Genomic DNA, 16,480 nt, shown 5'->3' with positions numbered 1-16,480 from the left:
TGGCCAGCAGAGATCCAAATTTTAGGTCAAAGCAGATTGCAGAAGCCATTCAACACGCTTGCAGCTTTACTGAGAATTCCAAAATGGGACCTGTATTCCCTGGCATGAAAATCCAGCTGCTTCTGTGGAAGGATTGCAGGTCTCTCAGTCCCCTTCTCTCCTGTCAAGGCCTTGAGTTAGCAGGTGGGGTAGGTCACAAACAAGGGCCCACAGGAGGTCTGCGAGAAGCAATGCCTGCCACTCTGAACAGAGACTAATCTCCACATCCAATTCTGCCTTATACACATGCAGAGGCGCACATACATTATGCCAGTTAACAAGGTGTGCAAGCTTTCCAAAATCTTCCCAGCCTGCAAAAATGGCTCAATATGCAGAATGCATATGTTGCAAGTTTGGGGGAACATACCAGATTCTGTCTCAATTCTCCTGGCAGTGGGCTCTCCATATCATCACTCATCTTCGCAGCCGGTCTCTTGTCCTCTAGTTACCAGAGTCTGCATTGTTAGATGTCTGGTAAGAACTAAAAATGTTCTTGTTTGACATGACTTTTCCTCTCTTTTTTTCTATCTCTCGAGGCTTTTGCATCTGAGAAATCACCTGTTGCAATGGCAGCTTCTTTCTCTGGCTGTGAATGCTAATGATTTTGCTGAGTGCCTCACCAGAGCGTCCCTCCTAGCCTTTCGGAGATTTCCTCAACAACATTTTCCAAATTTCCCTGGCAAGTAGCTGACATTTCCTTATTCCCTTCCAGGGACAGCCTCAAGACAATCCATCCCAGAGACAGCTCAGCTCAGCAGTGATAGTCCAAGACATTTTGCTTCTTGAACCAAAGCGCCAAGCCGTGCCCCTTGCCCACCCCCCTCCATAGAAAGGCCAATCCTTTCACACATCAATGCCCACCTCCATCTGTCTCCTTCATTTGGCGTGCTTCCTTGGAACAGGGATTTAACAACTGCGGCTGCCCTGGTTTAAATGTACCCAAATGATGTTACTCTAAGCAACTCGCTTCACTTGGTGCTATGGTAGAGCTGGCCCTTTAACCCACAAATTACAAATGATTAATTTAATCTAAACCACAGAGCCTAGGGCTTGCTGATCAGAAGGTCGGCAGTTCGAATCCCTGTGAGGAAGTGAGCTCCCGTTGCTGCCAACCCAGCAGTTCGAAAGCACGTCAAAGTGCAAGTAGATAAATAGGTACCACTCCGGCGGGAAGGTAAACGGTGTTTCCATGCGCTGCTCTGGTTTGCCAGAAGCGGCTTAGTCATTCTGGTCACATGACCCGGAACCTGTATGCCAGCTCCATCGGCCAGTAAAGCAAGATGAGCACCGCAACCCCAGAGTTGTCCACGACTAGACCTAACGCTCAGGGATCCCTTTATCTTTACCTATGATTATGATTATTCCCCACACACCTGACTGGGTTGCCTAAGCCACTCTGGGTAGCTTCCAACACATATAAAAACATAATAAAACATCAACCATTAAAAATCTCCTGATAAAGGACTGCCTTCAGATGTCTTGACATCTGATGGAAGGGCAATCCACAGGGCAGGTGCCACTACTCTGTCTGGTTCCCTGTAAGGTCACTTCTTGCAGTGAGGGAACCGCCAGAAGACCATTGGAGGTGGACTTCAGTGTCCGGGCTAAACAATGGAGTTATGCAGGACCAAGTCTGTAAAGGGCTTTACAGGTCAGCACCAACACTTTGAATTGTGCTTGGAAGCCAGTGTAGGACTGGTCCACACACACTCAAGAGTGCTTAAAGCAGGAATTGCCAACCTGTTTAGATCCATGGGCACATGTGGATTTCTGGGGGAATGTGTGTGCAGTGGAACCTCAGGTTATGTACCGTCCTCCTTATGAATGCTTCGGGTAACGAGCTCTGCTAACCTGGAAGTAGATGCCTCTACAGTGGTACCTCAGGCTACATACGCTTCAGGTTACAGACTCCGCTAACCCAGAAATAGTACCTCGGGTGCAGAACTTTGCTTCAGGATGAGAACAGAAATTGCACAGCAGCAGGAGGCCCCATTAACTAAAGTGGTGCTTCAGGTTAAGAACAGTTTCAGGTTAAGAACGGACCTCCGGAATGAATTAAGTACTTAACCCGAGGTACCACTGTAGTTGCAAACTTAGCCCAGGAGTGGAAGTTGTGCATCGGCAGTAACGCAGCAACGGGAGGCACCATTAACAAAAGTGTGCCTCATGTTATGAACAGTTTCGGCTTAAGAACGAACCTCCGGAACAAATTAAGTTTGTAACCGGAGGTACCACTGTAATGATAAAAACAATTTAAAATATCTAAAAACATATAAAGGGAGGAATTAAATGTAGCGCTACGGCAATCGTTCTGTCAATGCAAGCATTTTGCTTTGCCGGACAGGACAATCCCCCCTGTCCTCCCCCTGCACAACTTTCTGGGGGTTCTCCCAAGACAATTTTGTGGGGCGTGTGGGGAGAAGAGAGCAGGGGACAGCCCCTCTGAGCCAGCAGAAGTCTTCTGCTTAGCGGGACTCATTAGTTGAATCCCGCCCAAAATGCTTTTAAAATGATTTGAATGGCAAAGTTGTTATGAAACCACAATCTAAAAATATTATAAGGAAGGAAGGAAGCTGACAGGGCTATGTCCATTGCAGTACATTTTAATACTTGGTAAATGCTTGTCAGCATCTTCAAGCCCCAATCAAATGCAGCTGTGTGATACACACATAAAAATAATTCTCCTCCCCATTTAATAGGAGGGAGCATAAAGAGGGATGGGCATGCAAAGTGGCTATGTGTATACTGCAGCAAGTTATGCCTTGTGATGATGGTTGTTTGCACTCAGAGCTGTCTGTGATCATACAGGGAGGGGCCATAGCTCAATGGCAGAACATCTGCTTTGCAACATGCAGAAGGTTGCAGGTTCATTCCCCCAGCATCTCCTGGTAGGGCTGGGAGAGACTCTTGCCTGAAACTCTGGAGAGCTGCTGTCAGTCAGTGTGGACAATACTATGTCTGTTAGGCTCATCACAAGGTAATTTATTGTGCTTCTATCCTGAAACATTCCTGCCTCAATCCCAGTGCACTCTAGACAGCCAGTGTGGTGTAGTGGTTAAGTGCGGTAGACTCGTAATCTGGGGAACCGGGTTCGCGTCTCTGCTCCTCCACATGCAGCTGCTGGGTGACCTTGGGCCAGTCACGCTTCTCTGAAGTCTCTCAGCCCCACTCACCTCACAGAGTGTTTGTTGTGGGGGAGGAAGGAGATTGTTAGCCGCTTTGAGACTCCTTTGGATAGTGATAAAGCGGGATATCAAATCCAAACTCCTCCTCCTCCTCTTCCTCTTTTTCTTCTTCTTCTTCTTCTTCTTCTTCAGTCTGCCCAGAAACAAACCCTCAAGATTCCTCATGCAAATTTCACATGCTTAGCCGAACATGTATTTCTGGTGTGTAGTGTGGCGCTGGTTTTTTTGCAGCCATGAGATGTGATTTCAGATTCAGTGATTGGGGCAAGGGGAGATGAGGAGGGCAGAGAAGACCCCCCACAATTCCTTTTCCAGAGCAAACTTAACAGCTGGAGGAAAGTATTTACCGAATCACATCGAGACGCATTCAGCCTTTGCATTATTTATTGTTCGCTACTGAGAAGGATAAGGCCATGAATTAGTGATGTGATAAAATAACCTCCCAAAAAACCTTTTAGGAACTACAGTGAAAAGGTAAGAGCTCCTGATCATATTCCGTAACTTCTCTTAGCTTTTTGCGGGACCATACTGCAGACAGGCATCATAAATAAATAACCTAAGTGAAGCAAAAAGAAATGGGGGGGGGAGTGTTGAGGTTGGGGAAGAAATTTCATACGACCCTATTAAACCAGTAATTATTCCACATACACACAGTTTAAGACTTGGGGGGGGGGGGTTTATTAGAACCTTTAAAAAAGCCTTGCCTCATGAAAAGTACAACTAGGAATAACGGCAATGGAGCAAGGTCTTTTTCAGTGGTGGCCCCTCATTTTGCAATTTCAGGCTCATCTGGCACTTTCGGGTGCCTGGTGAATACCTTTTTTATTTCCCCAGGCCTTTTAAATCTGTTTTAGACTTGAGCCATTTTTACTCTTAGCCAAAGAGTATATTGCTGCTGCCATTTGTTGAGGGTTGGGGTTTTTGACTAGATGACCCTTTCAGTCCCTTCCAACTCTGTGTGGGTTTTGTGACTTTTAGGTTGTTTTATTTCTTCTTGTGGACTTCTCCGAGAACTTTATAAGGCAGTCCCACTTTAAGTAAAATAAAATGAAAATGAAACTTGATAAAAAGCCACAACGTTGTCATTTAGGATGTCCTTACCACTCATCTTGGAGGTGTAATTGCTCAGTGGTACAGGCAAAGTGCTCTTCATATGCTCAGAGGTACTCTTGCCTTCAGTAGGACTTCACATGTTTGAAGCCTGAGTTGACAGTGAAAATACCCTTATTGTTCCATGTATAAAATGATGGTTGTTTAGGGTGTCGTTTTATACACGGATAGTGTAAGTGAGGAACGGGCGATTGGTGGCATCTGCGAATTGGAGAATCCGATTGGCGATTGGGCGGGTGATTGGTGGCTGCGGAAAGGCCTGCTGACGATTGGCTGCTGCTAAGGCAATTGTGCGTGTGATTGGTGGCTGTGGCAAGGCCTGCTTGCGATTGGCTACGGCGGTGGCGGCAATATGGCGGGCGATTGGCGGCTGATGGCGGCAAGTGGGCAAACAATTGGTCGCCTTGTCGAGGCGTGTGATTTGCAGTGGTGGTCAGGCGGGAGATGGATTATTGGCAAACCCCCCCCCAAAAAAAGGGGGTGTCTTATACACAGAAAAATCCAGTAGATTCCAGAGAGACAAAGGCAGGTATTGGTATGATTACATGAGAATAATAATAGACTGGCTTACTTTACAAGGGTAACTGTAAGGGTAACTGAAATAACGTTTGTGATTATAGTAAGTTAGTAGTAACACCCATTTGTAAGAATGTGTCTCAGAATGACACAGCTAGGGACTGCTGGCTTTTGCTTCTCTCTGCATACACTCATTCTTGACCATTTGCTTCCAGCCCCTGACTTTGCTTTGCCCCTGACACTGAGAGCCAGTGTGGTGTAGTGGTTAAGAGCGGTAGTCACGTAATCTGGGAAACCGGGTTCGTGTCTCCGCTCCTCCACATGCAGCTGCTGGGTGACCTTGGGCCAGTCACACTTCTCTGAAGTCTCTCAGCCCCACTCACCTCACAGAGTGTTTGTTGTGAGGGAGGAAGGGAAAGGAGGATGTTAGCCGCTTTGAGACTCCTGAAGGGGAGTGAAAGGCGGGATATCAAATCCAAACTCTTCTTCTTCTTCTTCTTCTTTGTCCTGCACTGGCTGCCTTTTCCCTCTCATCAGGGAAAACAGCAACTAGGTGTGAGATGAGGGCAGAAATTGGCTTGATGGCTGCTGATTTCATATTATTCGTTATCAGCAGTGATTTGTTCCAGTAGGGAATGGGTATTTTGGAAAGGGGAAAGGTTGCAAGCTTCCTGAGCAGCTTGTTACCTTCTCTCTCTCGCCTTTCTCCTTCCCAAGGCAGAAAAGAAGTTCTGGAGAATGTGAACAGAAACTCTCTTAAGTGTGCAGGGCTATTCATACTACTGCTGCTACTACTAGTAGTAGCTGCTAGTAGCGGTGGTGGAGCAAGCCGATCGGGCGCCTGGGGCGGCACATGTGCCCTGCTCCCAGAGGTGGGGCAAGCCGGGGCAGGACGCTCCGTGGGACCTCCGAGGAGTCCACCTGCCTCCTTCCACTCAGCCACCCTACAGCTGAGGGGGAGGTGGCGGGCGGACCGTTTGGGCAGCGTGGAGCGCAGAGACGCGTGGCTCAGGCACGCTGCAGGCCCCATGGTGAGTGCCGCCCAGCATTTTGTCACCCCTCCCAGTGGTGACACCTGGGTCAGCCCGCCCCTACTGCACCCCCTTCCTCTGCCCCTGGCTAGTAGTAGTTGCTAGCTGCTAGTAGTAGTAGTTGCTAATAGTAGTTACTACTAGTAGTTGTTACTACTAGTACTAGTAAAGGTAAAGGGACCCCTGACCATTAGGTCCAGTGGTGGCCGACTCTGGGGTTGCAGTGCTCATCTCGCTTTATTGACAGCGTACAGCTTCCGGGTCATGTGGCCAGCATGACTAAGCCGCTTCTGGCGAACCAGAGCAGTGTATGGAAATGCCGTTTACCTTCCCTGTTTATCTACTTGCACTCTGACATGCTTTCAAACTGCTAGGTGGGCAGGAACAGGGACTGAGCAACGGGAGCACACCCCATCGCGGGGATTCGAACCACCAACCTTCTGATCGGCAAGTCCTAGGCTCTGTAGTTTAACCCACAGTGCCATGCCGTCCCACTAGTACTAGTAGTTACCATTATTATTACTACTAGTACTATTACTATTCCACTTATTGTAGTTGTTGTTGCTGTTGTTATTCCTAAGGTCTGGAGTCATAAGAGTCATAGAACAGAGTCTTATCAAGGGATGAGGATGCATAGCTTTTGGTGCCAAGATCTCACGGGAGCCAACTGACTCACACGAGAGCTTGGCATCAAAAATAGGACATCCAATCAGAAGCCAGGATGGTGAAAATGGGATTGTTGATGGCATGTTATTCCTATCCAGTTAGGGTGAGGAATCCTGCATCTAAACACTTGCTGCAGACATGCTTCTTCCACCTGATCCAGCCCCTTATATGCCCAAACAGTCACAGCAGGGGGAGACCTCCTGCAGATCTTATCAGAAAGTTCGTTCCATAAAATATAGGAACCAGGCCTTTAGTGTTGTGGCATCTACTGCCCTTGGAATTCCCTCCCCTTGAATATTAGTAAGATGCTATCTGTTGTCTTTTGGGCAACTGCTGAAGAGTTTCCCCTTTCAACAAGCAGCCTAAGGCTGCATTCAGACAGCATTTATTCCATTTCCCCAGTTCCACACCTGATGCTTTCTGCATTTTATGTGATATTTCGCACAAAAGCCACTCCTTGAAATCTAGCAGATGTGTTGCACTCATTTTCACAATGATTGCTTCCAGAAAGGAAAAAGAAATGTTTGCAACCTCGTTAAGCCAGTTTTGGGGTGGGATTCCAGCAGACAGTTCTTTCCTTCCATTTTCATGGATGAATCATGTGGGAACGGAAGCACGCATGTGTATAGAAGGCAGCAGCATGCCCAATGATGTCAGAAGGCTGACACCAAGACCCAACAGAGGAACACTTTAACCCAATCCAAACCAACCCCAGCCATGTGCAAATGAGGTTTGGTTTGCTCTGCTAGTGTCTAAACTGAACCTAAACAGTTTCTCAAAGGGCATTGTTGTTTTGTTTTGTTTTGTTTTGTTTTGTTTTGTTTTGTTTTGTTTTGTTTTGTTTTGTTTTGTTTTGTTTTGTTTTGTTTTGAGAGCCAGTGTGGTGTAGTGGTTAAGAGCAGTAGTCTCGTAATCTGGGGAACCAGGTTCGATTCCCTGCTCCTCCACATGCAGCTGCTGGGTGACCTTGGGCCAGTCACACTTCTTTGAAGTCTCTCAGCCCCACTCACCTCACAGAGTGTTTGTTGTGGGGGAGGAAGAAGGGAAAGGAGAATGTTAGCCGCTCTGAGACTCCTTAAAAGGGAGTGAAAGGCGGGATATCAAATCCAAACTCTTCTCTTCTTCTTTTGTTTTGTTTTGTTTTGAAATACATATAGATCAGGCATGGCCAAACTTGGCCCTCCAGCTGTTTTGGGACTACAACTCCCATCATCCCTAGCTAACAGAACCAGTGGTCAGGGATGATGGGAACTGTAGTCCCAAAACAGCTGGAGGGCCAAGTTTGGCCATGCCTGGTGTAGATGTTCTACACGGGCTTTCCACATTTCATCCAGGGAACTTCAGTTCTGCAAATGTGCATTTGGCAAGGCCTTTCCACGCTCAAAACAAGGAGGGGAGGAGAATTATGTTGGCTCAGCTTTGTCTCCAACCATGTGCATTAACTTAGCAGATTAATGTTGCATTTACTCAGCATAGTACTGCCGAGGAGAGCAGGAAATATAGTACTGTAGAGTTCATGGGAGTAGATATAAAATATTAGGTCAAGATTGTCTGACCCGCTATGCTAAAAGAGTTATTTGTTCTGGATTCACTTCACACCCTTTTTCACTTGCTTCAAGAATATGCTATATTTTGCCTACCAGATTATGGACTAGGGCTGCCTCCGAACCATCGCTATTTTGTAGGAGGGATTGGAGAACATACTAGGTTTGTGCAATTAAAGCACTTTAAAGTGCTCTAGTGCAAGAGATTCGCTATTTAAAAAGCATGCTTTTCTTAGGTTAGAAAAATGACGAATGAAGGATGAGCTGGAAGGTGTACAAACACCTTGCAAGCAAATCAGGATAGCCACTTCTCATTGTCATGTAACTGCTCTGCAGACAAATCAGAACAAATGCTCAGTAATTACCAGACATAGGCTAACCTCTGCATAAGCTTTCTGCAAGCAAATCTGCATGAATGCCCAATAAACAGATAATCTGGAGGAGCCCAGAGGCTGCCAATTCTAACCACAGCAAGTCACAAGTAAGTCTATCGAATAGGGATGCGGGGGATGCTGAGACTCTTGGGCTTCCTGATCGGAAGGTTGGCGGTTCAAATCCCCGCAACGGGGGTAAGCTCCCGTTGCTCTGTCCCAGCTCCTGCCAACATAGCAGTTCAAAAGCACGTCAAAGTGCAAGTAGATAAATAGGTACCACTGCGGCGGGAAGGTAAACAGTATTTCTGTGCACTCAGGTTTCCATCACGGTGTCCCGTTTCGCCAGAAGCAGTATAATCATACTGGCCACATGACCCGGAAAGCTGTCTGTGGACAAACATAGGCTCCCTCCACCTGAAAGCTAAATGAGCGCTGCAACCCCATAATTGCCTTTGACTGGACTTAACTGTCCAGGGGTCCTTTACCTTTTGTTGTTGTTTAGTCGTTTAGTCATGTCCGACTCTTCGTGACCCCATGGACCAGAGCACGTCAGGCACTCCTATCTTCCACTGCCTCCCGCAGTTTGGTCAGACTCATGTTTGTAGCTTCGAGAACACCATCCAACCATCTCGTCCTCTGTCGTCCCCTTCTCCTTGTGCCCTCCATCTTTCCCAGCATCAGGGTCTTTTCCAGGGAGTCTTCTCTTCTCATGAGGTGGCCAAAGCCTCAGCTTCACGATCTGTCCTTCCAGTGAGTACTCAGGGCTGATTTCCTTAAGAATGGATACGTTTGATCTTCTTGCAGTCCATGGGACTCTCAAGAGTCTCCTCCAGCACCATAATTCAAAAGCATCAATTCTTCGGCAATCAGCCTTCTTGATGGTCCAGCTCTCACTTCCATACATCACTACTGGGAAAACCATGGCTTTAACTATACGGACCTTTGTTGGCAAGGTGATGTCTCTGCTTTTAATGATCCTGTCTAGGTTTGCCATCGCCTTTCCCCCAAGAAGCAGGCGTCTTTTAATTTCGTGACTGCTGTCACCATCTGCAGTGATCATGGAGCCCAAGAAAGTAAAATCTCTCACTGCCTCCATTTCTTCCCCTTCTATTTGCCAGGAGGTGATGGGACCAGTGGCCATGATCTTAGTTTTTTTGATGTTGAGCTTCAGACAATATTTTGCGCTCTGCTCTTTCACCCTCATTAAAAGGTTCTTTAATTCCTCCTCACTTTCTGCCATCAAGGTTGTGTCATCTGCATATCTGAGGTTGTTGATATTTCTTCTGGCGATCTTAATTCCGGCTTGGGATTCATCCAGCCCAGCCTTTACCTTTTACCTTTACCTTTTACCTGTTGAATTCAGTGGGGCTTACTCCTGAGTAAGTGGTGTTAGGATTGCAGCCTAACACAGGGCTGGATTTGAGGGACAGCAAACCAACAGCTGTAGGAATCAGGCAGAGAAGCATGTCTGCTGAAGAGACCCTGTAGGAAAAGAGCAAAACGCTTCCATTTGGGAATATATCCTACAGCGTTCAGATAATCAGGTCTCTTAATTTTGGGGGTGGAGGAGGGAATCAGTAGCGTAAGCCAACACTAATAGCTATATCTTTTGGAAATACAATGATTTAACTGTGTCTGCGGTAATTCTTCCCAAGGGATTAACACAATCCATTGTAAGACCTGCTTTTCAGTTTGTTTTGCACATAGATTTCTCAGTGTTCGTATCCATGAATCTGTGAATGCCCAGCTTTCATTTAGGATTGTGAGGAAGATGTGAATCTGTCCATACAAATCAGTGATTGAGATTTAACACACTTTTAAATGTGTCAGGGGGCAGGTTGAGTTAATGTTTTTGTTTGCATGTGTTTTTATGTCTTTATATGTTATGTGTTTTTATGTTGCAAGCTGCCCTATGAGGGCAGTATATAAATTTAATTTTAAAAGCTAATGCTATTTTAGGATGCATCAATGTAAGTACAGGGGCCAGATCAAGGGATGTAATAGTCCCAATCTATTCTGCCTTGTTCAAACCCAACCTGGAGTACAGTGTCCAACTTTGGGCACCACAATTTAAATAGGATACAGTGGTACCTTGGGCTAAGTACTTAATTCATTCCAGAGGTCCGTTCTTAACCTTAAACTGTTCTTAACCTGAAGCACCACTTTAACTAATGGGGCCTCCTGCTGCTGCCACGTCACCGGAACACAATTTCTGTTCTCATCCTGAAGCGAAGTTCTTAACCCGAGGTACTATTTCTGGGTTAGCGGAGTCTGTAACCTGAAGTGTATGTAACCTGAAGCGTATGTAACCCGAGGTACCACTGTATTGACAAACTGGAACATGTGCAGAGGAAGGCAACCAAGATGGTTAAGGGTCTGGAAACCAAGTCTTATAAGGAATGGTTGAGGGAGTTGGGTATGTTTAGTCTGGGAAAGAGGAGACTGAGAGATTATAGCCACAAAATATCTTAAAGGCTAATACCAAGCTCATACCAAAGAACTAACTTAGTTGGTCTTTAAGGTGCTACTGGAAGGAATTTTTTTATTTTGACTATGGCAGACCAACACGGCTACCTATCTGTATCTTAAAGGCTGTCACATGGAGGATGAAACAAGCTTGTTTGGAAGGAGGAATTTTGATTGGGCTCACAAGTAAAGGTGGACCTTTTAAATTCACACTTTCTGAATCAATACACAAAACTACAGCCACCCTTCAAAATTCACACTTCTCCCAATTTTGCAATGCAGCTCTCCAGTCAAGTAATGTGTATAAAATGCACATACTGGGGAGAAGTGTGGGGAGAAATGTGCATATTGCTGAAAAGGACATGCAAAATGCATTACATTAGGGGAAATGGAATAAGAATGGGCACATTAGGGGGGGGGAATACAGTGGTACCTTGGTTTACAACCATAATCCATTCTGGAGGTCCGTTTGTGAACCAAAACAGGTTGTAACCCAAGGCGTGCTTTCACCAATGGGACCTCCAAATATTTTTTTGTTGTTGTAATCCCCCCCCCAAAATGGGTTGTAATCCAAAAAAAAAAAAAGTTTACAAACTGGGACACGGACTTCCAGGTTTGACGTGTTTATAATCCAAAATGTATGCAAACCAGACTGTTTGCAAACCAAGGTACCGCTGTACACTAAAATGCTGTTGAATTTTCACAACGACTTTTTTTAAAAAAAAACAAAAACCAACCAACCACAAACTAATGTGCAAATCTGGATAACTGAACTTGAGGCTGGAAAAATGAGAAACTGAAATTGTGCGATTCATCAAATTTGCCTAATATACACATTTCTGCAGTGTAGTTTCCCCGAAAACAATTCACTTTTGTATGTTATTTTGATATGCTTCTTGTACACATTACTTCTCCTGCCAACCTAGCAGTTTGAAAGCATGTCAAAGTGCAAGTAGATAAATAGGTACGGCTCTGGCGGGAAGGTAAACGGCGATTCCATGCGCTGCTCTGGTTCGCCAGAAGCGGCTTAGTCATGCTGGCCACAGTCATGCTGTATGCCGGCTTCCTTGGCCAGTAAAGCGAGATGAGCGCCGCAACCCCAGAGTCAGCCACAACTGGACCTAATGGTCAGGCGTCCCTTTACACATTACTTGGCTGGAGAATTCACTGCTGCAAAATTCAGAGGAGTGCAAATTTTAAAGGATGGCTATTTGCGTATTGTTTTGGAAAGTACAGGATAGGGTGGGTTCCATTTGAAATCTGAGCAGAGCAGAGTTTCTCCTCCATTCCTAGGGGCAGAGCCATGGTAGTCTGCCTATATGCTAATGCCGACCCGGTTAATTACACACTCTGTATTAACAGAGATGGTTTTCACTATGCACTTTGCCTGCATTAGTCACTCCCAGTCAGAAAAGATGGGCCTGGGCAGGTTGGATATTGACGTTTCTGCAATTTGCACAATAAAAGTTTAACAGTTTACATCTACTCTACAGCTTCATCAATGTTTTCAATGTATCACCTGCTCAGTTGACTGGTACTTATGCATGCATTGATTCTCTTTTCCTTTCTCTCTCTCTCTCCTCTCCCTGTTTCTCTTTCCTAAGCATGCAAACGCAAAGAACAAGAACCAAACAAAGATAGGAACAACTCCCAGAAGAAATCTCGTCTGGTTTTCACTGATCTCCAACGCAGAACACTTTTTGCCATCTTCAAAGAGAACAAACGCCCGTCCAAAGAAATGCAGATCACCATCTCTCAGCAGCTGGGCTTGGAACTTACCACTGTCAGTAACTTCTTCATGAATGCTAGGAGGCGGAGCCTCGAGAAATGGCAGGATGATCTGAGCACCGGGGGGCCCTCCTCAACCTCCACCACTTGTACCAAAGCATGATCGAAAATCAGAATCTAAATTGGGCACAACTCAACTAATATATATATGAAAAGGAATGGATTCTTCCTGGGGCCCTTCACTGGTGATTTGAAAGCACAATCCTCTTAAAACAGTAATACTGATTTACAACACAGGGCATTTTAATTTTATTTAAATGGTTTTTTAGGGTTTTCTTCTTTTACAAAAATATATGTGCAGGTCAAAAATACATTAAAAGGCAAGACTAAGCATGTCTGAAACAGAAGTAGGTTGTGCATGACCCAAATTAATCCAGGGTTATCATGACAGAGCCAATGGAAGCTGAAAATATTCATCAGCTTCGAGGGCCAAGGAATCGGTCAACAAGACAGCACCAACTTTGCTAAGATTTGTTCACCAAAGGAAATCCAAAGACACTGGACCTATTTTGTTTCCAACATGCTTAGTTTCTCCACACTACTATACCAAAGCTCACAAGCATTGAAACATACAAGTACTGAGCACAAACTTAATCTAGACCTAAGAACACGGGGGGTTTATTTTAGAAACTCAGGCATCGCTACGTTAAACATTTTCAGAACTATCCGACTTGCTTTCTCTTAAGGGGGGAAAAAAATGTCAGTGGAGATAAGGTCTTGGATCAGTACGATTCGGTTCCCTTGAACCCAAACTATCAAGCACAAAGACACCAGAAAACAGGAACAGCTCTGGACTCTTTGCCTGTTCTTACAAGACGTGCTCGGAGTTAGGGGGTGTTAGCGAACACATTGGTTTCAAGCACACTTTTGCAGGTCTTCACAATTTCTATTTGTACATAGTGCAGACACACACTCAGGAAGCCAGATTATGATGCTACCACAGATAGAGCAAATGCAACACTTGATGAAACGCTCTAGACTTTATTTTATATTAAAAAAAACCACTAATCGTGAATATGTCCTAAACAGTTATGAGACATCCAATTTCATCCCGTCACTTATTTATTTAATTTTCTGTATTATTATTTTTTTGCCACATCCATTCTGTGTTTGAGTTAGTTGGTGTTTCCAGGCAGGAAAAGAAAGCCAATGCCTTCATAACTTCACTGACCACTGGAGCACTTACTCCAAGTCTCTTCCATGGATAAAAAGCATCCCACCCACCACTTCATGTAAGAATGCAACACACCAAAGATGCAGGATATTGCAAGCCAAAGACCATTATAACTTGCCATTTTCCAACCTCATTGTCATCGCCATTGTCCTTGTCATCAGTGTAGTCAGGTTTTGAATATGTTAGAAGTAAACACCAGTCAATGTACAGCTCTATTCCAGTTCACCTGTCCAGTGAGCTGAAAGAGACAGTGTTCTCAAGTGAAGCATCAAAGATAACTTTTAATCTCACTAGGGTACAGTGTTCACCTAAGGAGACCCACACACAACACGCGCCATCTTTCTCATCAGAATTGCTATGGTCACTCAATGTGCATATTCACCAGTGAATAGCCCCCCATTCCTTGGAACACCGCTTGAGTGTTCAGAAGCAAGCCAAATGCTGTAACGATCCTTTAAAGACACTTGAGACTCTTTTATGTACTACTTAATCGAAACCAAAGAAACTTTTTCTGCACCTACTTCTTCTGCAACAAACTGTTCCATTTAGGGGGAAAAAAATAAAGAAATGAATAATAATTTAAATAAAAAAATAAAAAAACCAAACCAAGGAAGCACGTCAGGAAACAAACCAATGCTAACACACTGTGTTTTGACAGACATCTTGGGACATTTTTAGGAAGCAGAGTTCAAAGAAAGGGTTGACAAGAAAGGAAACGAATGGAAAAGCCAATGGGGATTGCTGCTTCATTTTGACAACTCAGTAATCTTAAAGTTGAAGATTGTCTTTAATTTGTGCCTATGCAGTTTTTTCAAAAGAACAAGGAACAGAGCAACCGAGACCTCAACAGCTACAATACCAAAGATGAGGATTTCTCACGACTTTTAGTTCAGTTCATTCTTCCCCCCCTTGCACAGCTAATATGCGTATAGCACGATTGATCTGTGCAAAGGTAAATTGATTCTGTTTCTTTTGAGCAACAAAAAACAAACACACAAAAAGGATGATATTTTTCTTTTTAATATTAAAAGGTTCTTTTCTTTTCTTTTTCCAATTTCTGCTCTCACGTGGAATCTTCCAAAGGATTCCATGGGCTCCAAGTATAAGATGTTGGGATACTAAGCTAATGGATCTTCTCCAATCCGATGTTGTGCGTGTGTAGAGCGGAGAAACATCTTACTCTTTAAATGATAATTTTGGCTCAGTGGGGTTGCATATGTTATGTGATTTTTAAATGATAACCTAGGAGACAGGGGTTAGAGGACAACTTTTGTGAATGCAAATGAATGGTATGTGTTCTTGTTTCATACTTGAGGAATCTCATACTGTTGGAAAGGAGCCTGACACATATAATCCAGACAGTGAATAGTTAGTTCTTTGTCAGATCTTTGGGCAGTTTAACTTCACTGTCCAGTGTCCTGCACATGGCCATTAAGTCTTGACCACTCAGGTCCAGATCTTCCCACCAGACCAGTGTTTCTCAAATTAGAAAATCATAGACCTTCTAGACCTTCTAGCTCTTTGGTCCCCACACCACCAGCAGGCCCAAACAATCCTATGCCTAGCTCCTGCTCACACAGTATACAGCTCTGATTCATCCACGGTATACAGCTTCTTCCCTCAGATTCATATACATTCACTCTTCCTGGGAGAACTCCCTCTCTGAACTCAGGAACTGGACATATAACCTCAGAGATGCTTGACTCTACCCTTCTCAGTCATCAATGTGAGTGGAGTGGTAATCCTTCCTTTGGAGAACCCAGAATATTGAAAGCGTATTAAGTAATAACACACCACCACCCTGGTTGAGAAACACTGTTCTTGGTGACTTTATAAATATTGCAGACCCACCAATGGTATTCTGTCTCCATCGAGAGCCTGCATTCTGTTAATTCGAGCTAGTAATGAAATTTTCATAATGGCTATATGCAAAATCCACCTCCAGTCACCCCACTTCAAAGGGGAACCACCCTTAAGACACCTCCAACTCCTCTGTGGGGTGTTGATTTGCTGTTTGGGAATCAATAACTTAAGCTGGATGAGGAGCTGGAGATGTTGACTTGCACCTATCATCCACACCCATTAAAATTGTTGCTAGTATTGCTAGACTTTGGTAGAAAAACTCTCCCCCCCCCCCTTTTAACAATTCTGGACTAAGCTCTCAGCTCAGATCCATCACTATAACAATAACAGGGTAATTATGATTAACTTCATTGTAAGATAGAATTTGGAACTGTTGCACCAGTAGAACAAACTTGGATTCTTCCATGAGAAAGAGTTCAAGATGAAACGTCTTTTCAAACCCTAACCTGAAGATCTAAAGGAAAAGCACCCAAAATTCATTCCAAAGTGCTTTGGTGTGAGAGGTGGATTTTGCTTTTATCAGAAGGGAGTGTTGGCCCTAAAAGTCTTGGAGCCAAAAACCTAAATTTCCCCTTCCAATTGTTTTAAGAATTTCCATGGCAGAAACTGAAAGCCTGGCTTGAGGTCTAACCATTGCCACAGTGGCTTCTCAATGGTCACAGAACATCAACACTGAGTGAGTTTTGCAAAGCCTCTTGTGCAAATGAAAAGGATCACGAGGTCC

At 44.6% G+C, this 16,480-nt stretch overlaps 1 protein-coding gene across 1 annotated transcript in view; it reads left to right on the top strand.

Moving 5' to 3' along the window:
• The window catches only part of ONECUT2 (one cut homeobox 2), a 69,873-nt gene extending 54,776 nt beyond the window's left edge, over positions 1–15,097 (top strand). The window contains exon 2 of the mRNA XM_083466109.1: positions 12,536–15,097. Within this exon, the coding sequence (XP_083322235.1) occupies positions 12,536–12,822 (287 nt within the window). The 3' untranslated portion in view covers positions 12,823–15,097. The remainder of the gene's footprint in view (positions 1–12,535) is intronic.
• Positions 15,098–16,480: the final 1,383 nt, after the last annotated feature.

The sequence above is a fragment of the Podarcis liolepis genome (assembly GCF_965112155.1).
Source record: "Podarcis liolepis genome assembly, chromosome: 11".
Taxonomy (NCBI): domain Eukaryota; kingdom Metazoa; phylum Chordata; class Lepidosauria; order Squamata; family Lacertidae; genus Podarcis; species Podarcis liolepis.
Note: the sequence above shows the minus strand (reverse complement) of the source record. Positions and strands in the feature narration are given on the sequence as shown.